At 35.6% G+C, this 22,606-nt stretch overlaps 1 protein-coding gene across 8 annotated transcripts; it reads right to left on the reverse strand.

Annotated features, from left to right (window-relative positions):
• Positions 1-157: 157 nt before the first annotated feature.
• Positions 158-22,577, reverse strand: LOC136025040 (GPI mannosyltransferase 1-like). 8 transcript variants are annotated; one of them, XM_065700706.1, is made up of 3 exons: positions 22,539-22,577; positions 3,823-3,893; positions 158-2,051 (listed from the first exon to the last, which is right to left on the reverse strand). In XM_065700706.1, the coding sequence occupies exon 3, from the start codon at positions 1,450-1,452 to the stop codon at positions 277-279; it is 1,176 nt and encodes a 391-aa protein (XP_065556778.1). In that variant the 5' UTR covers positions 1,453-2,051; positions 3,823-3,893; positions 22,539-22,577; the 3' UTR covers positions 158-276. The 8 variants fall into 8 exon arrangements, with proteins under 8 accessions (XP_065556778.1, XP_065556774.1, XP_065556776.1 ...); XM_065700702.1 differs by having other exon boundaries at positions 22,438-22,541; XM_065700704.1 differs by having other exon boundaries at positions 22,416-22,540.
• Positions 22,578-22,606: the final 29 nt, after the last annotated feature.

Raw genomic sequence — 22,606 nt, forward strand, 5'->3', positions numbered from 1 at the left:
AAGACAGACACGAAACGTAAAATCCAGCACACCTTTGATAGCCTCTTGTACCTGTACCTATGCAATGACAGAAAGTCTTTTCGAGGAATCATTCGAAAGACAAATACAAAAGTCTTTTCAAAAAAATTCTCATTGTAAATTGAATAAAGTCGAGAGATTTAAAGCTAAAACCACGTTTATTAATTAAATCATTAAACAGACCTCACGTCCCTGAGGGGTCCCTCGAGTGTGATAATCTTTTAATATAGTCAAAGCTTTGGGAGAATAGATTGATGCTTATTTAATTTTCAAACTGCTTCTATCACGGGGGATATATGATTTCACCATTACGTTAAGAATGTAGCAATTACATACGAAAAAAGAAAGACATCCTAAAAATACAAAAAAATGAACATTTAAATGTTGAAATTCTAGTAAATAGGCAGGAAAAAGAAATGACGTTATTCCTAGAGCCCAAAAACTGAACATAACAATCCATGACTGAACAGGAATTTCAATATCATACCAAATCAATGGTACAAAACTAAAGTACCAAAGGAAATACTGCGCAGTAACAACCTTATTCAAAGTGACAAAAGAATAAACAATGACAAACATGCCAAATTCCAAACTTACCATGGTTGAATATCTGTACGTAAAAAATATCATGCAAAAGCTCTGGGTAATGAATGGTACGTATCCCAGGACTGAAATATTTTCAAAATGATAGAAAATATACCAAAAAACTGAAAAATTGTGTTTCGGATCTTGCCGATATACGTGATAAAAATAAGTTTCCTCTAAAAACTCCCAGCCATAAAAATTATAATAGGAAGCAGTGAATGAAAGAAAAGTAATAATTGTCATCAGTAAAAACTTTGATTGCTTTCTATTTGCTGTTAAAATATTATTTCCCAGCGCAAAATATATTAGAGGAGAATAAGTGAGAGGATAAATTTTAAAGTGGATAGCCAGCCCATGGAAAAAGCCAGCTAACAAATACAACTCTCGCTTCAAGAAGTACACACTACACAGCACTAAAAAAACGATAACAGATTCAGAGCTTCCTCTGGTAGATATAGCCATAACCATAGGATTGTAGAGCCACATCAATGCACTGATCAGCCGATATTCTGGGTACCTCACGGATTTATAAATAAGCCAGGAAATTCCTATATCAAATATAACAAATATAATTTTTCCACATGCATTATTTATATACACGTTCGCTGTTAGGATTTGTGCAAGCAAAGGGGTATATCGGTAAGTCTCCTGATTGTATGGTGACTCTCCCATTGTAATGTACTTGGCTGCACCTGTGTAAATAACATAGTCAATATCCGTATACTTTGGTTCAATATAAATGTCATGGATACAGCTCCATAATATGAGGAGTATGCGCACTAAAAACCCATAAAATAAATGGATGAGTAACTTATCCTGCTTAAGTAAGTTCTCCACTATTTTTGACATCTTCTTTTCTCCAGAAAAAAAGAAGATTCACCAGCTTACAAAAATCAATAGTTCACAATCTTCTTTCTTGCTTCACCCTTTCATTAAAAATCCCCAATAAGTACACACCAGTAAACCACTACAATTTTATTAAGGGAAACTATAACAACAATATTACTACTTTATCGAGTCACTTTAAATCTTAGTGCCAATCTTTTTTGCTGCTTCATTTAAACATTTCTTAAAAGCTACGAATTCGTCTTTACATAGATTTTTCTTCACATTTTCATGTTGCTGAGCAACACAACGAGCATAAACTGCAGCACTATCAGCACAAAGAGTCAGCAAGGTTGGATAGTTACGCAGACGGGCAGCTGCCTTCTTCACCGAGTCCATCGATATTACTTATGTTGCTTACCAATGGCTCTCTCTTGTTGAATATAGTCCCTTGGATCCTTTGCTGTGACAATTTGGTAAATAAAACCACTATAAAAAAAGCTCAGAGTCAATACCGCTCCAATCCCGACAAAAGGTCCTGGATACTTATAGACAAGACGACGAAACCAGCTATTACTTCCAGTTGGTCGTTTTGACTTTGCCCATTTAGGGGAAGCACCACTCTATAAATAATAATTGATTATTTAAATGAATTGTATCTAATTAATTAATTCTACATAATCATTTATAATAATAAATTATAGAACTTTAATTACCATAAGGGTAACGAAACTGTTTTCGACCGTACAAAGGCAAAAAAAATTAATCGAAAAAGGTTACAGAAAGAAAATGTATCTTAGTTTCTAAATGTTAATTTCTTTAAGTAGCTTAAGTAACAATATTTCCAGAATTATGTGAAAAACTTACGCTTCTGTGATCTAAATTGAAGAAGCTATTTTTCAAATATAATTTAACCATTCTAGAAACAGAATACAAGTTGCTTTTCCATAATTGATCCACTTGATACAATTCTGTGGATAGCAAATGCATTTTCTGAGTCACACATAAAATAAAAATAGTCAATGAATGTTGTCATGTTTTTTTCTTTTGGCAAGAGGAAGTTTGCTTTCAGGTAAAAATGGATAATCTGAAAAATACATAAATTCAAAACGAAAATTATTAGAAATTCAGCAGCCTGAGTGGGCGACTGAGTAATATCAGCTCATTGTGAGCTGATATTACATTAGATCTACCTACTGATCTAATGTAGGTCGATCAGTCTACTTACATTAGATTTCCAAAAATAGTGATTCCAATGTTGTACTTCCTATTTTGATCTTTTGATCCAACTCCATTTTCGACAGGTTTCAGGATTTTTTCTGAAATTCCCACAAACTGTTTTCAAGATAACATGTTACTATTACAATTCAATGTTCTGTTCAATGTTCTGTTTCGTTAGCAATGAAAGAACTACACAAGTTTGGGAGGGACATATGACACAATTCCTTAGCCTTTGAAGCAGAAAAATGAATAGCATACTCAACCAAAATCACAAACAGAAATGACCACTAAAAGTAAATGACAATAGTTTGACCTACAGAAAAAATACTGCTCTTTATCTGTAAATTTACTATTCATGTTCACCGAAAATATTTTGATGACTGCAATAGGAAACAAAAGCAGATTTTAAGCGCTGTTAGATTTCAAGCTGACTTCATTTCAAAACCAATCCCTGCTTGAAAGCATAAAAATAGCTTGAAGAAATGAAACATTGGCTAAACAGCTTCAGGAATTCCTTTTTTGAGATGGACCATAAAATTCCACCACAGCTCACAAACTGTAGGCATCAGTTCAAAGACAATCAAAACCATCCTTTTTGGCCACAAGCAAGAATTACCTACAGTTTTCTAAAATGCAATGTATTCTATCAACATGGCCAGTGGTGCACACTGTCCATGAAAACTGCAGGCGTAAAACCCTTAAAACTCTGTTATGAAAAAAATAAAAACTGAAATCAGCAGCATAAAAAAAAACATGACAAGTGTAAAGTGTTGCTTCCAAAACACAATTAAAAAAAATAGTAATACATAATACTATCCATTTGCTCCATTTAGAAAAAAAAAAGGTTGTTTTGAATATTAAGAGTTGCAGTCTCTGTTAGCGCAATTTCACAAAAAAAGTTGAAATATATTCCATTCTTCCCTAATATTTAGACTTAACCATCTTCGTATATTTAAGCTTGAGAAGATGAAGCACAGAGGTCAGTTATAAAAACACAATAATTTGAACATTCTGATGTTGAAGATTAGAACATTGGCATACAATAAATAAACTTGCCCCTTATTTACTTTAATATTTAGCCTGGTTTCAACTTTATAAGAGAATAAAAAATTAAATCTCAGCTTTCAAAGGTCAAACAAGGAGAAATTACAAACAAAAATAAAATCTACTAACCATCACTTGGTGTCTACTATCAAAGAGATCCTGACAATTTCAGTTTTTTCAGCTGACAGTTTCCAAAAAATCTAGAACAAAAAGAAAGGTTCAATGATATATATAGTCTTAACTCGACACAAAAAGTCCATCATCCTCCATTTAAAATACATTTGAAATCCCAATTCATGGGAATATGCAAAACAATTTACTGGAATTTGCTCTCAGTTTATTTTCAATATTTCTGATTATTGCTGTATTTAGTAGGCCTATAGATATACTGGATTCCTTAGCATTAGAGACATTCGAAAGTTTTGCTCATAGGATTTGAGGATTTGTATCTGTTCTTGGTATCTATTGTGGCTGTCATCTGGAACTGATCACTTTTATATTGGAATGGAGCATCTGATACTCTGTTTATATTATGGCTGGGAGTTTCCAGTAGAACTAAACAATTTTTGGAGAACTTTCTTCTCACTTCTTGGTTTATATTGAAGAGTTTCGAAGCAAGTTCAATCTTCTAATATTAGGAAAAAAATATCTTTGAAGATAAAAAGCAACGCTAAAAATCGAATAAGAGAAAATTATCCTGCATTTGAGGGATCAGCTGCCTTCTTATCACCTCACTCTTCGTGCTAATTTTTGCTCATACTTCATAGAGTATGATCAATATCTATAATACATTGAAACTTATGTGTAAACAGCAGGAGGATTAACTGGCAATATGTTCCTTTATAGGATAGGTTCTGTTCGTCAAAAAAAGAAGAAATTTCTGTTTGTACATGGCAGTTACTTCTCTTTACAATGATTTGCAGAATATATTTTTAAATTTTCATGTGTATGTATTGTTATTCACAGCATTATCCTAATTATGACAGGAGTAGCTCTTAAACAGCACAACCCCTCAAAAAAATTCATGAGAAGGAGGGTGGGGGATGAAAGACCAGGAACGGTTTTACCTATAATACTATTTAAAATATTCATGAGACAGAGGGATATCACTGGACTAATCTTGTTCATAGGGGGTCACACCACCCCCTGGCACTTTGTGCAGGTAAGCATGCAGAAAAAAAATCATAAGTGTCAGGCCCTCAACATTTATACTGAACATTCTGTATAAATACATCCATATGAGGAATGAAGGCTCCCATGAAAAGTTGACGAATTTGGGCCTCAACATGCACTTCCAGAAATTTAGGCACCCCTGTCTCGTAATAGCTGGAATGCAGCTATGCAATAGCAAAATGTTTAGCCATGAATATTACTACATAAGTAGTTAATAATAATTATTATTGAACATGACAAATTTTTTGTATTAATTAAAAAAAACTTTCTGAAAAAGAAATTTTTCACAGAAAAGTAAAGCCCATATTAAACTCAAGATAAGCAGAAACAAATTCCTATGATACTTCATACTACAAACAAACATAAATTAAATATACAATCATAGCAAACACTATAACAGGTACTAATATAAATGAATATGTATAGATACTCATTAAAATAAGTAAAACTTAAATTGAATACGCAAATAAAGCTTAAAACGAGCAAAAATTACTACAAACAAGAGTTTGGCTACTGTCCCCTTCCCTAACTGTTAAAAGTCTAAAGCCTACTGCATCATTTGTATTTAAGTGAAAACGAATTATTTACAAATATTTTCTTTTGTACTTGGAACACTGAAAGCAAAAACGGAAAAATAACGTGTTGAATTGATGAGCTTTCAGCAATTAACATAATTATATATCACATATTCAGTTCAATTTTATTAGTTCTTGCCAAGACTGGTCAAGACACATACAGTTTCAAACAATTCGTGATAACGAACTGTAGTAAGGAGTGACCCGGCTCAATAGTAACCAAAAACCTAAAAAATGGAATTTTGATACCAATAGTTACATCATCAAAAGAGCCTAATTTTAATGCTGATTTTAAATATATAAGTTTCATCAAGTTTAATCTTGCCCGTCAACAGTTACGAGCCTGAGAAAATTTGCCATATTTTAGAAAATAGGAGGAAAAATCCCCCTAAAAGTCATAGAATCTTAACGAAAATCACAACATCAGATTCAGCGTATCAGAGAACCCTACTGTGGAAGTTTCAAGCTCCTATCTACAAAAATGTGGAATTTTACATTTTTTGCCAGAAGACGGATCACGGATGCGTGTTTATTTGTTTGTTTTGTTGTTTTTTTCCAGGAGTGACCGTATCGACCCAGTGGTCCTAGAATCCTCATTCTAACAAAAATTTAAAATTTCTAGTGCCCTTTTTAAGCGACCAAAAAATTGGAGCGCACCTAAGCCCCATCCCACGCACATTTTTCACACCAAGTCAGCAGATCAAAATTTTGAGATAGCCATTCTGTTCAGCTTATTCGGAAACCTTAAAACCATGTATTTGGGGACGACTTAATCCCCCACAGTCCCCGGGGGAGGGGCTGCAAGTTCAAATTTTGACCATTGTTTAGATATGGTAATTGTGTTGTGAGAGCAACCCTTCGGTTTTGTCCCGTTTTTTTTTTTCCCTCTGCAGTCGATCTCAGCTTATTCCTGGAAACTGGTAAGGGTCTAACCTGTGCAGTCTTTACGGAAAGTGTGGACCTCAGGCCCGATTGATGATTACGACATTACATTTTGGAAAGCTCTGCAGGATTCTTGCCTGGGGCCAAAAAAGATGGTTTTTGCTTGTCCACGAGCCAGAGCCTATGGTGTGCGAAGTGAAGTGGAGTTATAAAGCCTATATCAGAGAGGAGTATCTGAAGTTATGCAGCCAAGCTTTCGTTTCATCAAACCATGTTTCTGCTTTCGAGTAGAAAGCTCCGTTCTAGCAGGCAAGCAGGCAGGCACCACTTTCAAATTGAGGATGGACTAAAATCTATACGTGTTGAATATATGCGGCAGTTACCCGGCCCCACACCAAATGTATCTTCTTTGAGTGATAAATAGAAAAATTTACAGAAACAAAAATGTGGCATTTTTCCATGGGTTTGAAAGTGCTGCCATCTATTGTTTCTACCCATTTCTGTTCGTGATTTCAGCTGAGTTTATCATTCGATTTTTCGGACTTGGGATTGCGGTAGAGAAATGGTATCAGATGTGCCTAATAAACTTTAAAAGTTCTCTCATTGCTAAAGAAATTGGAGCTTATCCTTTGCTCCTTTCTCAGTGGTGACGTTAGAAAGTTGGCCTGCGGCAAAAAAAAATCAACTTTTGAACTAAGACAGATAGAATTTTTTTTCGACGGCAATCGATAGCTCTTGATGAGCTGATCAAAGTGTATGTCATCCATTTTTTGGTACAAAAATTCCTTCATGATTTATACCAGTTTGAGAGTTTCAAGGGGTTGACAACTTCAGTAGTAAGGTACACACTGAAACGAAATTTAGGCCGATACAAATTGTGAGAGGACTTGTAAGAAACAGTCGGCTGTTAGGTAATAATGACCTTCGGCAATGAGGGGTTACCAACTTTTGCTAGCTGGTGTATCTATTATTTGTTTCCAGTGTATTTCATGGTAAAACCAATTTGGTTCCAGTGGTAAGACATATAGAAGACTTGTAAGTAATAATCTGCTGTTAGGCTACAGTCAACTTCAGCGATGAGGGGTTTGCAACTATGCTAGTTGGTGTACCCATTTATTTGTTTCCGGTGAACTTGATGCCCATCACAGGATAGGGACTTATAAGTAAGAATCGGTTCATTTTGAGCGATAAATTTATGCAAATTGGTGCACATTGTGTTCGACCTCCTTAAATCTGACAGAATTAAATGTTTACGCAGCGGGTACAAACGATAACGTAAAAAAATGAGGTAGTTTCGTAATAGTTAGTAACATTTATGGTATTTTAATCCTGAAAAGTTACGGATGGTTTTATAATACCAACTAGATTATATAAGATATTGTTCCAAGTTTTTATCCGTCACAATGTCTACGATTGAAAAGGACAAAGTTCAACTGGCTGCAAAGTCAATTTAGTCCCTTCTTTCGATATTATTTTGCAGGTGTTGTTTTTTCAACGCTGAGGAATAGCCTTTGGTCATGTGATAACTGATTGTGTTCTTGTTTGAACATACCGTTTTAAAAACTTCGATAGGTTGACAACTTCATCATTTAACCGATAATGAAGAAACAAGCACAAACGAGAATGTAAGACAATGAGATAGTTTCGTAATAATTAATAGAAAGTCATCTATGGTGTTTTGATCCTGAAAAGTTAGGGATAGCTTTATAATACCAACTAGATTATATAAGATATTGTTCCGAGTTTTCATCCGTCACGATGTCTACGATATAAAAGGATAAAGTTCAACTGGCTGCAAAGTCAATTTAGTCCCTTCTTTTGATACTATTTTGTTGTTGTTTTTTCAACGCTGAGGAATAGCCTTTGATCATGTGATTACTGATCGATAGCGAAGAAACAAAACCAAAGTGTTGCTCTCGCAACACTTTAGTCGGAAAAGCTGGACAAAGGTATCTGCAACACTTCACGTTGCCCGGGCAACGTAGGTCTAGTTGTTATTATGAAGTGTTCCGACGTTTTTAGGGGAACTTCTTCGCGTTGGAATGGGGGTGGGGGTGGGTCGGAGGGATGGAGTTACGTGGGAGAATCTTTCCATGGAGGAATTTATCATGAGGAAAGAGAATTTCCATGAAGGGGGCACAGAATTTTCTAGCATTATTAAAAAAAAAACAGCGAGAAAATAAATACATTTTTTTCACCTGGAAGTAATGAGTACCATTAAAACTTAAAACGAACATAAAATGTTATGGACATAAAGGTGTTCGTCTTCTCCATAATACCTTGCTCTTTACGCTAGAGTATTTTTAGTAATTTCAACTATTTATTCTATGGCCTTTGCGATTCAGGGGTTATTCTTAAAGATTTGGGATAAAATTCACGCTTTAGTGTAAAGAGCGAGGTATTCACGAGGGGGCGAACCCCCTCATATACATAATAAAATACACAAATATAGAAGTTCCCTGTGCAGGTTAATTCGTAAGGTACGTTTGTTTATTACGAACAAAAACGTTCATACAAAAAATAAAAAAAATCTAGTTGCATTTTTAAGTAAACAAAATTGGAAGGCAACTAGGCCTCCTCCCCCACCTTTTTTTTTATAAAAATCGTCTAATAAAACTATAAGAAAGCCATTTAGCAAAAAGAAAATTATATGCAAATTTCGTTTTAATTATTCATGTGCGGTGAGCCAAAATCAAAACATCCATCAATTCAAAAACGTTCAGAAATTAAATAAAAAAAAAACAAGAATAAAATTATTCCGTATGGGAAAAGGTTTCTCCCCTCCACAACACCTCGCTCTTTACGCTAAATTTATTGTTCTAAAAAGAAGAGTTGTGACAAAGAGTCTAACTTTAGCGTAAAGAGCGAGGCATTGCGGAGGGGAGAACCCCTTTCACACACGGAATAATTTCTTTTCGTTTCAAGTTTTAATGTCGCTCCTTACTTACAGTTTAAAAAAAAAACGTTTTTTTATTGAATTCAGTAAAGTGCCAATGATACAGTAGGCTTTCGAATTTTACAGTAAGGGAAGGTTTCTGTTAGAATGTTTGTAGCTAGTTTGATTTCAAGTCAAATGAGCCTCCTCCGAAGTTTATTTGACCACCCCTTCCATAAAAAAACATATATAAAGGCATAATTTACAACCCTTGCTTTGGGGGGTTTGGTCAACCCCTGAGGCACTGTTATATGATATTTGGACTATTTTGAATAAAATGACTATCTCAAAATTTTAATTGGATGCATTTAGGGAAAATAGGGCATGGAAGGAGGGGGGCTGGTTGCCCTCTGATCACTTTTGACCCTTGAAAGCAAAGTATAACTTTCAATTTCTAATCAAAGGAGCGTTCTTCAAAGCTTATATGACCACCCCTTCCGTAAAACCTTATATGCCCTCAGCCATAACTTATGATCCTTACCCCTGGGTTCAGGGACTGTGTAGTTCATACAACCAACCCTTTCATAGAAACCTTATATGCCCCTGAAGCATAGCTTATAACCCTTGCCTACAGGCTCTGGGAAGTAGTGCCAACCCTAGCAGAATTGTTATATTATCTTTGTATTATATTGAACAAATCCACTATCTCAAAATTTTGGTCAGATACATTTCGGGAAAACAGGGTGTGAAGGGGCTAGTTGCCCTCTCATCAATTTTTACTCCTAAAAAGGAAACTGGAACTTATGATTTCCAATCAAATGAGCCTCTTCCAAAGTTTACACAGCCATTCCTTCCATAAGAACATTACAAGCTTCCTCCAGGGCATAAATTAGAACCCTTCCCCCTGGGCCCTGATGGTTGTGTCAACCCTGAAGGCAGTGTTATATGATCTTTAGACTATTTTAAACAAAAATGCCTATCTCAAAATTTTTATTCGACGCATTTGGTGAAAAGAGGGCGTGAGGGGGGGGGGTTGCACTCTTTCACTTTTGATTATTAAAAAGGAACTACAACTTTCAATTTCCAATCATTTGAGCCTCCTCCCAAGTTTATAAAACCACTGTTCCCACAAAAATCTTATATACACCCACAGCATAACTTACAACCCTTGCCCCCAAACTCTGGAAAGTTGTGTTGACTCTTGAGGTATTGTTATATGATCTTTGGGGTATTCTGAGCAAAATGGTTGCCTAAAAATTTTGATTGGATGTATAAGGGAATGAGGGCATGGGGGACTAATTACCCTCCAACCACTTTTGACTCAAAAATAGAACTTGAACTTTCAATTTCCAATCAAACAACCGCCTTCCAAAGTTTATATGACCACCCCTTCCATAAGAACCTTATATACTCCAAGGCCATAACTTAAAACACTTGCCCCCAGGCTCTGGGGGAAATGTGTTGACCCCAGAGTTTTGTTAACTGATCTTTGGACTATTTTGAAAAAAATGGCTATTTCAAAATTTTAATTGGATGCATTTGAGGGAAAAGGGCATGGGAGGGGGCTAGTTGCCCTCAAATAACTATTTACTCTTAGAAGGGATCTGGAATTTCTAACTGAATAAGCCCCATCCAAAGTTTAAATGACAATCCCTTTTACATGAAGTGCCTCTGGGAAAGAGTAAAACATTGATGCCTTATGCCCTTTTCAATAGGCTATTGGCAGGTATGAAAAAAAGTTCCAAAGCTGCCAGTAGTAGAATTCCAAAAGCTACCGACATTTTAGCAGCAGAGCTTGTATTTTGACAGCTTTGCTTTGAGCCAAAAGTATTTTTATAAGTAAAACTTACAGACAAGTAACAAATGTAACTCGCAGTTAGAAACATCAATAGTTTTCCGAGTCACAATTAACAACGTAATCTAATTCAGTGACAAGCCATGAACTAGCCATAAATATACTCCATAATTTTATATGTACCATTCTATCAAAAGTACTCTATCATATTTACTCTAATACTGCTAGTGGAGTATAGTATCCAAAGTCTAAAGTATACTGTATATAGCTTACTGCTGTTACTTTATGGATGGAGTTTTACACTCTAATAATATTGGTCTTATAAAATATTGCATACCGAACTGCATGCTTGATACTCAATGATCACTATACTACAACTAAAAAAAGCATCATTGGATTTTCTGGGAGAAAAATGTTGATTGGCAGCCTGGCGGTCACATGCATTATAAAGCTGTAATGTTAGTTTTGCCTAATCTAATCCCCAAAATAAACAGAGAATTGCTGCTACATTGTAGTGTGGCTGTTTTAGGCTACTAATCTTCCATGTTCAAGCTTTCCCATTACCCGCCTTAACTGTATGTACACCTTGATAGCTACCAGCCCTTTTAAGATTCTTTCAACTGACGAATAAACAGTTTCAGGAGAATTTGGCTATTTGTGCGAGATTTGGACAAATATTCACTTTCATTTGAAGAGAAGTGGAGTAAGTAAAAACTTGTCCAAAAGGACGAAGGATAACAACGACTTAAAAGTAAATTTTCACATAATGACATTGAAACTCAATGAGCTTTCAGTTTGAACAAACTTTAAAAAGCAGCAGCGTGAGAATAAAAACATCTCTTCTTGCAGATGAGAAGAGATACATACAGCTCGTGAGAAGAGGTACATCACCTGGTAAAAAAAAAAACAATATCAAAACCTAAAACAGCTCTTTTTGTTTTGTAATTGCTCTCTTTTAGAGTTTTAGTCCCTGTTGGGTAGAGTTACTTACAGGTCATTACCCTGGAAATCAATCTTCAAACATTATTGTTTGATCAATCTTCAAACAAAGATATCAGGTAGCAGAGTCAGAAATAAATACCAGTTTGAAAATAATATACAACTTTACATGAAAAGAATCTGGAAATAATAACCAAATTTATACTTTCGGCTGTAATATACAATTTTTTATGAATCAAGTTTTGGGGTTTCTTCCGTTTTCACCAACTATTCCCATAATTTGAATATAATCTGTGGCTTAATTTTATCTCACTAAGAGGGGAAGAGAAAAGGGGCTGCAATTTTTATGGTAAGAAGATTATATTTAGGAAAAATTTTTAATGGCAATTCAATTCTACCACAATTTTTTTTTAATTCTATTGTTTTTATCTCAGGATTACCCTTCATACAGGGTTAATAATTACTCACGCATTAGAAGTTTATAGGTAGACCTACTACTACTACTGCTACTAAAAACCCACTGCAGCACCAAGCCGCCTGAGGCCAGCACAGCTACTCACACTCCTCCTCCAGCCCAATCTATTCAAAGTCTTCCTCTTTACACCCTCTCAGGAAGTTGCCATTTCCTTTAAGTCTTTCTTTATTACATCCTCCGACCCCAATTGCGGACGATCTGCTTTTCGTTTAGTCCTAGACGGTTTGCCAAAAAGGAGAATCTTTGGCAGTATGTCACCCTTCATCTAAAGAACGTGTCCTGGCCATCTTAAGCTTTCTCTCATTATAGCCCTAGAAAGAGAGATTGAACCACGCTTTTTGTATAGCCTACTGTTTGAAACATGGTCAATAAGCCGGGTACCTTGAACAAACCGCAGGCAATTTCTCTAAAAAACATAAAGCAAATCTTCATCCACTTTTCAGAGCACCCATGCTTCAGAGCCACATTTGACCACTGTCATCACTGTAGCTTCCAATATTCTAAACTTGGTTTGCAGACTTATCTTCCAATTCTTCCAAACTTTTTTCAAATGTGAAAAACACCTTGAGCCTCAGCTATTCTAGTTTTGACATTTTCACTGCTCTCGCCATCTTCACTAATAACACCATCAAGGTAAGGGAAGCTGTCCACCTGATCAGTCTTTTCATTACCCAATGTAACCTTTTCATCTTTCATCTTTGATTTAGTCTTCCTAACATTTATTTTCAAACCTATTTTAGCACCCTGAACTCGCAAAACCACAAAAGTTTATTCATTTTTCTCCTACTTTTATTTTGCCATGCTTAGCAAACTAGCCTCCACATCCAATGATAGAAGGTTAGTCTGGCCACCCCTCCCAAACAGAAATGAATCAGAAGCATTACCAGGAATTAATCCCCTAATTAACGATAAGCTGGATGAAAGTCCAAACAATATAACACCTAATAAATGCCTCTTTATATTAAACTATCATGTAGTTCAGTCTATGAACCTACAACAGCCACAGAAAGCAAAAATCAAAAATGAATTGGCAAATATGTACCTACCCAATAACATGTTTATCCAAGCAAAAAAGGATCTTGCTTTACCCTTGGCAAAGTTAAACGTTGACACACAGTCATATGAAAACTAAAGCAACAAAGCAGCACATCTCAATACTTCAGTGGAATACAAGATCACTTTCAGATAATAAGTTAAATGAACTAATATATTTTATGAATAAAAATTCCATTGATATTACTTGCCTTCGGGAAACCAATTAGACCAAAAAACAAAGTCTCCAGGATATACTATCCTGAGAAAAGGTAGGTATTTAGAGAAAAAAGGAGGTGTAGCTTTAATAATAAATAACAACAACAAATTTTTCAGCATTAACTTTCCAGAATTTTTAAAGGATGTTGATGCAATTTGAATCAATGTTTGGCTGAATAATACCAAAACTTACATAATAAGCTTTTATAACCCTAATGGCCAAACTATAAATGCCATGGATTTTTTAATGGAGATTTTAATGCCCACACCCTTCTGTGGGGGGATAAGCTAGCAAAAAAGGTGGTAAGTTTATTGAAAGTTTGGTATCAAATAATATGGAATTAACAGTTGCTACCTCCCCAAATCTAAACAAATATTTTAACTCCAAAAGAGGCAAATTTTCCACGATAGACCTACAAATTGTGTCAATAAATATTTTGAATAAAATTTATATAAAGAAAATTGATTACTTTTGCACATACCACTTTGCCATAGTTCCCTCATTGGATGAACCAGCTAAAATTCTGCTACATACCCCCAAATATACTAACACTAAAGCAAATTGGACTATCTTCAAAAACGAGCTTAATCATGAAACTATTAGTCTCACCCAGGAATCATATACTAACAAATATAGCAGATCATGCTATCCCCAAGACAACATCCAGAAAAACATTCCTCAAACACACCCCTAAAGCATAGTGGACAAAAGAGTGCCAAATTAACTGGAGAACAAAAAAGCCAGCTAAGAGAACATACCTATAAAAACCATCTCCTGCTACATATATAAGTAAATTACAAGCAGAGGTTAATCTTAAGAGGACTATGACAAACACTAAATACAGTTACTGGAATAATTTTGTAAATAGTCTTTCCAGAGAAACATGTTCGCCAATTATACATGAACTCATAAGACACATCTGTGGGAAAAAAAATCCCCCAACCCACTCCAGTATGAGCTACTATCCAATAATACCCATTATGATAATGGTAACAAAAATGCAAAATTATTTGCAACTCTTTTCTAAAAAAAGCTAACATCAAATAATAACAGCATCATCATCCCAATCTTGATAAATCTGATATACAAGCCTTGCCCATAATCAGAGTATATAACCTGTCCATTTTCAACTCATGAACTGAATAATACAATACAAGATATTAGGGCTAAGGCTACTAGTACCTACAATAACATACACCCTACATGGATAAAGAATCTCACCCCCTCTTATAAACAGGAACTCCTAAATTCCTATAACCATGCATGGGTTACATCCACATTCTCTAATATTTGGAGATGTTCATCCCTCCTATCAATACTAAAGAAAAATAAACACAAATATGAACCTGAATCTTACAGGCCTATAATGATTACTCATGTGCCTGGAAAAATAATGGAGAAAATGATTTACCATTGACTGCTATGGTTTGTTGAGAAGAATAATATGACACTTCAAACTGGTTTCAGGAAACACCATTCCTCAACAGATGCTTTTATATTATTAACAAATACAATAAATGAATCCCTATCTAAAAACAATGTCCTAGTTGCTGTATTCCTAGACTTTGAAGGACTAACCACCAGATGCTCTTGGCTAAACTTGAAAGTCCTTGATTACCCCCCAAGCTAGTGTCCTTTATAAAATCTTTCATATAAAATCGAAGTTTCATTGTTTGTGCAAGTTCAGCCTACTCATCCAAAACTACATTAACCATAGGTCTTCCATAGGGTGCAGTCCTGATCTGCCTCCTCTTCTCCCTGTTTCTCTGGGACAAAAACCACCCACATACCAATTTACAATATGCTGATGATCTGGTATTATGGGCAACTGGCAACACATTTGAGATTGCACATTCAAAGTTACAAAAGTCACTTTTCCAATTTGAAAAGTTTTCTCAAAATTCTGATTTACCCATTGCACCCACCAAGTCAAAAATCATCCAATTTCACCATAAGCAAAATAATGTTAATGCAAGACTAACTCTAAATGGAATAAATATTCCACAGGACAATCAAATTAATTACCTAGGTCTCATACTTGACCAAAAACTTAATTTCCACCTTTGCATCACAAACAAAATGAAAAAAAAAATGCTATAGAAAAATAAGAATAATAAAAAGACTGCTATCCACACATTGGGGTTGTAATGAGAAAACATTACTCCAATTTTATAAATCACATATAAGGCCCCATATTGATTATGGGCTCATTGTTTATGGTGCTAGTGCAAAGACCCTGATGCAAAAATTGAAACAACACAAAATGATATAATCCATCTCATATTTGGTCTTAGGAAACCAACATGTACTAATTTTCTGCTTACTGAGAGTGGATTATCAACAATAAATGAAAGAAGATTTCTTTTGATAAATTATGTGACATAAATCGAAACCAATAGCTCTTATACTCTGCATAACTGGTTAAGAAATCCATCCATGTGTACAGGCATTGCAAATTAATATGACTATACCCAGAAGAAATTCCCAGTGCCAGTAAAGTCTATTGCACCTACTCCCCCCCCCCCCCCGTGGAGTTGGTCAATACCCATAATAAATACTAACTTCTTTAAGTGGACTATAGAACTTACCCCCATTGCTCTCATCCAGAACAATTTTGCTGAACTTAATACAATTAAATATAAAAACTATTTCCAAGTTTTTGTTGATGGGTCCAAAATAAATGATAATGTGGCAAGTGGAGCTTTTCTCCCATCCCTTAATATTGCAACTGGTGAGAGAATGTATGATAATGTGTCTACAATGTCTGCATAGTTAAATGCCATAATATTGGCATTAGAGTAACTCATAAACAATCAGCCTTTGATTGCTAATTTAAAATACATTATAGTTTTAATCTGACTTTTTGTCAAGCCTAGAGGTGCTGTCTTCAGCTTCTCAGTATGAGATGGATATAGATACATTTCATTATCTTAGCATTATTGATATTCTTGCTTCAAGAGGCATAAGAACTTACCATATAACTGGTAACCATCAGGTGGATGAAATTGTAAAAAATGCTTTAAATATTGACCAGCCAAGTGGGACACCAATCCCCATTAGATATACACCACTGGAAATTATCAGAGGTATTGTTAAATAAGAATAATTTAATTTTATCACCCTACCCCAATAAGCACCTTTCTAAAATTTATCATAGAATTCTTGCTGGCTCAAATGGGCTAAATTTTCAGGCGTTTTCATATCAGTTCCCTAAAACAAGTGGCTCAGTTCCCTCTTTGCCGGTATTGTAATTTAAAAAATGAAACAATTGACCATTGCCTATTTGAATATAATAGGCTGACATCTGCACAGTATATCCTGCAGTGTAAACTGTTAAAATGCTTCAAAGACGCCAAAATCTCACTATCAGCTAAGAGTCTATCTGACTATACCTGCACACACAGCTCAGAAATCAGTGTTTATCTTCTTATATTTCAACTCCTAGAATCAAAAGATTTACTGAAAGAAATCTGAGCAGATTCAAAATAAATAAGAAGCAACCAAATCAAGTAGCTCTGTTCATCTCACAGAGTGAATCAAAAGGAAAAGGGCTCAATAGTCTTGATTGGAAAGCCCTCATTTGCTGAAACAAAAGAAGAAGAAGAGTCTATTAGGTGTGAACACTCAGTTTTGGCATCATGTGCAAACTGCTACTTGGTCACCCTCTAACACATGGCACAGTCATCCAAAATTGCTCTTGTGCAGTGGCCTCAACTTTAGACTGTCCTGGATATGGCTGGCGCAGGCCAGTCATACATCTGGAGGGTGGCTGCTACTGAGTGAGTTTAAATTGCAGAGCTTAGATTGCCTAAGCCACCCACATCCTGTGGTGGTGCAGTGGGTTTGACCTTAGCTTGGTAATGCAGGACCCAGAGATCAAATCATACTGCAACGATGCACTGCAGGGCCAATGCAGGGACCTTAGTAGTCAAGAAGCATCGTTAAGGTGATAGAATACGATAAGCCACATACCCTTTTAGCCCTCAAACATGCTCAGTTGGCAATACATCTAGTGGCAACCAACAATGAAGCCAAACTGACCTATTTATATGTAAACAGTGATGATCCACTCATGAACTGTGACATGAACATAGAGTCAATGTTACTTGGCAAAATCTACAGGTTTTTCAACCTTAAAAGCATTTTACATGCCTTTTTAGGGGTTTATGTCAGAACTCTAATTATCCTCAATCTGACCATGGGCTGATATCCATTAAAGACATATGTTTGTTCAAACATATCAACCTCTCTGTTCATTTGTATAATGTTACTGCCATTAAAAATTTGGTTCCCTGATAAAAAAAAAGACATGTCTCCTTGTAGCTTACAACGTTTTATATTATTCCCTTCTTACAAGTCTGTGCAGTTTTTTGCAAAACGAAACTTCTTTTTTAAATCTTTCTAGCCAAGGCTCAAGGTCTTTTTTTCACAGTTAAAAAAGTTTGGAAGAATAGGAAGACAAGTCTATAAACCAAGATTAGAATATTGGAAGGTACAGTGATGACAGTGGTCAAACACGGCTCTGAAGCATGGGTACTGTGGAAAGTAGATGAAGATTAACTAGATGTTTTCCACAGGAATTGTCTATGAATTGTTCCAGGTACCCAACTGACTGACCATATTTCAAACAGCAGGCTGTAGAGAAAGTGTGGTTCAATCCAGCTTTCTAGGGCCATAATGATGGAATGGTTGATATGGCTAGGGCATGCTCTGCAGATGAAGGATGACACATTGCTGAAAATTGTCTGTTTCAGCCAACTGTCTAGGGGTAAAGAAAACCAGGTTGTCATTGTTTAGGTGGAAGGATGTTGTAAAGAAATATCTCAAGGAAATATGAACTTCCTAGGAGGGTGTAATGAGGGAGGCTTTGAATAGATTGGAATGGAGGAGGAGCATGCAAAGCTGTGTTGGCCTCAGGCAGGTTGGTACTGTAGTGAGTCGTTATTAGTAGTAGTGTAGTATGGTACAATATCTTGTGAGACTTTCCCATTATCAGTGGTGTTGTGATTTATTAAGTGGATTTAAAACTGTTACTTGTTTTGTTAAATTTGCTATTTACTTTGAGCAGATTTTTTTTGGATTAATCCATGATTGTTTTCAACATAAGGAAAACAAGAAAAATAGGGGTCCATTAAACTTAACAATATGTTTAACATTGATATTTTTTCACATATACTGCCTTAAAAATCATATCGTCAAGTAAAAATGTGAGCCTAGTTAATAGCAAAACTGAAAATTGTCCAATACTTCCTGTTTTACCACATTTGCTCTGATCAATTTTTTCCCTGATATTTTGGCTGCTTTTACTTCCTAAATCTGTCAGTTCAAGATTAGATTCCCTTGTTGTAAAACTTTCAAAAGTGAAAATGAATACACCTTGTGCATCTGCAAACAGTACAGAAATAGTATCATTGAGGAATAAGAGGGCAGATTTACAGTGAATATAATTTCCTGAATGAAAGAGAGACCACTGAAAAAGAAAATAAGACTTAGTGCTTTTTATAATGATATTCTGTAATATAACTAGATAGTTAAAATTGGTTGTAGTTTGGTCATGGAATTTCGTAGAGGGGATCTGCTCCAGGAATCATTTAATTGTTCTAATTTTTGATTCCAGTATTTAATTGAAACTCCAATTCTCTTATTTGTTATTCAAATGCCTAAGAAGTTATGATAATGTTCTATTCTCTTACATTGCAGACTCACATACTAACCCATAAATGTTGAAATGCCCATGTATAATACCATGCTGATTTTTTGCTATCTCCACTTTTCTAAATATATTTCTTTTAATTAGCTCCAAAAAAGAATTGACATATATATGCTAAGATTATGACAGAAATTAGTCACATTATACAGAACACCAGCTCTACTTGTCTCTAAACATTTCTCTGCATCAGCATGCTGTACAAAATGTCTGCTGAGAATAGAATAAAGTGAATTTAAGCAAAATATGTATATTTCTCTAACACTTTAGAAATTTCGTGTACACACATAAGCTGTATTAACCCATTCTCCTTTTCTGTTGTTATTAGTTTTAACATGCAGCCCTAGGAGGCCAAGTTTTGCTTGCAAAGGGAATTATAGACATAAAAACAATATTCAGGATAACCACCCTCCAGAAATGTATACCCTCATTACCCAATTTACCCAAGAAAAAATTTTGTGTAATATCTAATTTTTTTAAACGAAGATACAAAGGGAAAGGTAATTTTCATACACTTGGAGTAAATTTTCCCTTCCAATTGGCATCCCTGGCAATTTTTAATTTATTTAAAGTTTCTGTCTTAATAATGCCAAGAGTTGTTCATATTTTCTGGATATTCTCTGTCAAACATGCCCAAAAGATAAGTTAATAGTTCTGAAATTTATTTTTTGAACACTTTTGAATTTGAAATATGGTCATTATTTAGATGTGGGAAATATGTCACAATATAATGTTAAATAATCTATGGAAATAATTTGACTTACCCTGTCTTTTCTTAGACAGCACTATTGTGGTACCAATTATTTTTGTTTTGGCCTGCTGATATCAATGCTATTTACTTCTAATCCTTTTTACTTTTAAATCAATTAAATAAAAACTCATAAATAATATTTCAATAAATCATACATATTAAAAGTTTAGTGCAACAAATTAAGTCTTTGAAATATATGCAAAATTATAAGCAAATGAATAGCAAGATGGCCATTACTGTATAGCTTGGTTGAATTATGAGATTGAACATCCTGTGCTGGGCAGAGGGGTGGGAGAAGTGGAGAGGGGATATATACTGCAGTATTAGTGGTGAATAGAGCTGAAAAAAGTTGAGCATATATGATATTTACCTTCTTTTACCCAAAAGCCTGTTTATGTTATAATAGTTTCATCTGTAGCAGCTCTTACTGACAATTTTAATAAAAGAAAAGCACCTGATCTTATAGGCTATGTATGATTGTTTAATGTTCTGAATGAAATATATACTGGTCAACATTATCTTACTCAACCAAGCCAAAGCCTTTGACAAAGTTGAAAACTCATACCTGATGCTGAAGCTCAAAGCTTACCAGGTGCATGAAGATGTGATTGATTGGAGCATTCCTAACTAGAAGATCTCAACATGTCATGATCTAAACTGATAATGGCAATCCAGTTTTCTCCTCCAGTTCCCCAGTCATAAGTGGCATCCCGCAGGGAACAATCCTTGGGCCAACATTGTTCAGCACATATATTAACAACTGTACAACCTATCTATGCAACCTTTTAACATTATATGCTGATGACTGTAAGCTCATCAGGCCTGCTGAAACTGAAGAAGAAAGAGCCTGCATTCAGCTGGACCTTAACAGGCTATCCTCCTGGTCATCAACTTGGGCCCTACAATTCAATGCAACTAAATGCAAGGTACTGCACTTAGGGCACAACAACCCCCACCATCCCTACCATATAGGGTGTTTTTGGCTGGAAGCAGTTGCTGAGGAGAAAGACTAAGGCATCATTGTGGACAAGGATTTAATATTCCACAACCACAGCCACACTCAGGCTCAGGTTGCAAAGGCTAATTGAGCTCTTGGACTCATTAAGTGCTCTTTTGTAACCAGAAAGTCATGTGTGGTTACAAAACTTTATAAATCCCTTGTCTGTCCCCTCTCTTGAGTTTGGCATTTCCTCCCCAAAATAAAATGGACACAAGAGCCCTTGAAAGTGTCCAAAGGAGAGCAATCAAAGTGGTCTGGGGCTTAAATAATGCCCCTTACCAGGATTGCCTAAGGTCTATGAGACTTCCAACCCTCATGCATTAAAGAGAGGAGATGTGATCATGACACACAAAATTTTCATTTCTGGTCACCTGAACCAGATCTTCACCCCCTCCCTGGCTAACAACACAAAAGGTCACAGTCTGAAGCTTCACCTGCCTGGATGTTGGAGAAGGGAACAATGTGGCTTCTTTTCTATTCAGGTGGTCCCCCTCTGGAATAGTCTATTGGAGTCTACCATCCAGACTCCCCACTCCTTCAAAGCCAGAGTCAACAGGAACTGGGAGAGGGCTGAGTGGAGGCTGGACTGGGAAGCTAAGCCAATATAATTATATCACTCACCACCAGCAAGAACCTACAGGAGGATCTACCACCTTATCTTGCTGGCAAATGCAATTTAAGGTAATTTTAAGGTAATTTGTGTTTATGGTTTATAAAGTATTGAATAATGTGTTTAAATTCACCAAGTGGCATGTTTGTTAAATAGTTACTTTTCTTCATTACTGCTCGAATAGCACCTACCTCAGTAGTATCCCCTCTTGCCCCCAAATAAAATACCCTAGCTATGCCCCTGCCCTTGATGATCAAAACTGGAGAGTACATCCAAGGTACTTTTTGAATCTGTTTCTTTGGTCACAAAGATTTTCTTTAGCAAATTTACTTGCTTCCTTTAAAGCTATTACATCAGCTTAGATGATTGCTGCCCTTAGACAGAGCTGCTCCTTGAGTTGATGATGCCCAGAGGAAAATTAGGCTAATTACAGCATCTTCCAACTCAAAAAATAAGAAAAAAGCAAAACCAGTGAAATATTTGATGAAAGTATGTATACCCCCAGCTGTGGCACCCACAGCAGCTGACTCAGTTGCCCCCTCTAGAAGTGGATCTACTTCTGGAAGAGCTACAGCTTATATGACTTTGACATTTGTATCTCGGAAATGACAAAAGCGGATCCTAGCCTACTACAGAATTTGGGTTAATTTTCCAACATCTCTCTAAACACACATTAAGGAATATATACCAATTATAATTCCAAAATTTACATGATACAGATGACGAGATGAATTTCAGAACTGTCTTGACTATATGGTCACTCAGGTTTTCTCTCTAGGCTATTTGTATGATACATTTGAAAGCAATTTACCTTTTCGAAAAATTACTGATCAGGTCAGGGCTTCCACTCTCGGGGTGCGTTTGTTTACTTGTCCGATT

This window comes from Artemia franciscana, chromosome 3 (assembly GCF_032884065.1).
Source record: "Artemia franciscana chromosome 3, ASM3288406v1, whole genome shotgun sequence".
NCBI lineage: Eukaryota > Metazoa > Arthropoda > Branchiopoda > Anostraca > Artemiidae > Artemia > Artemia franciscana.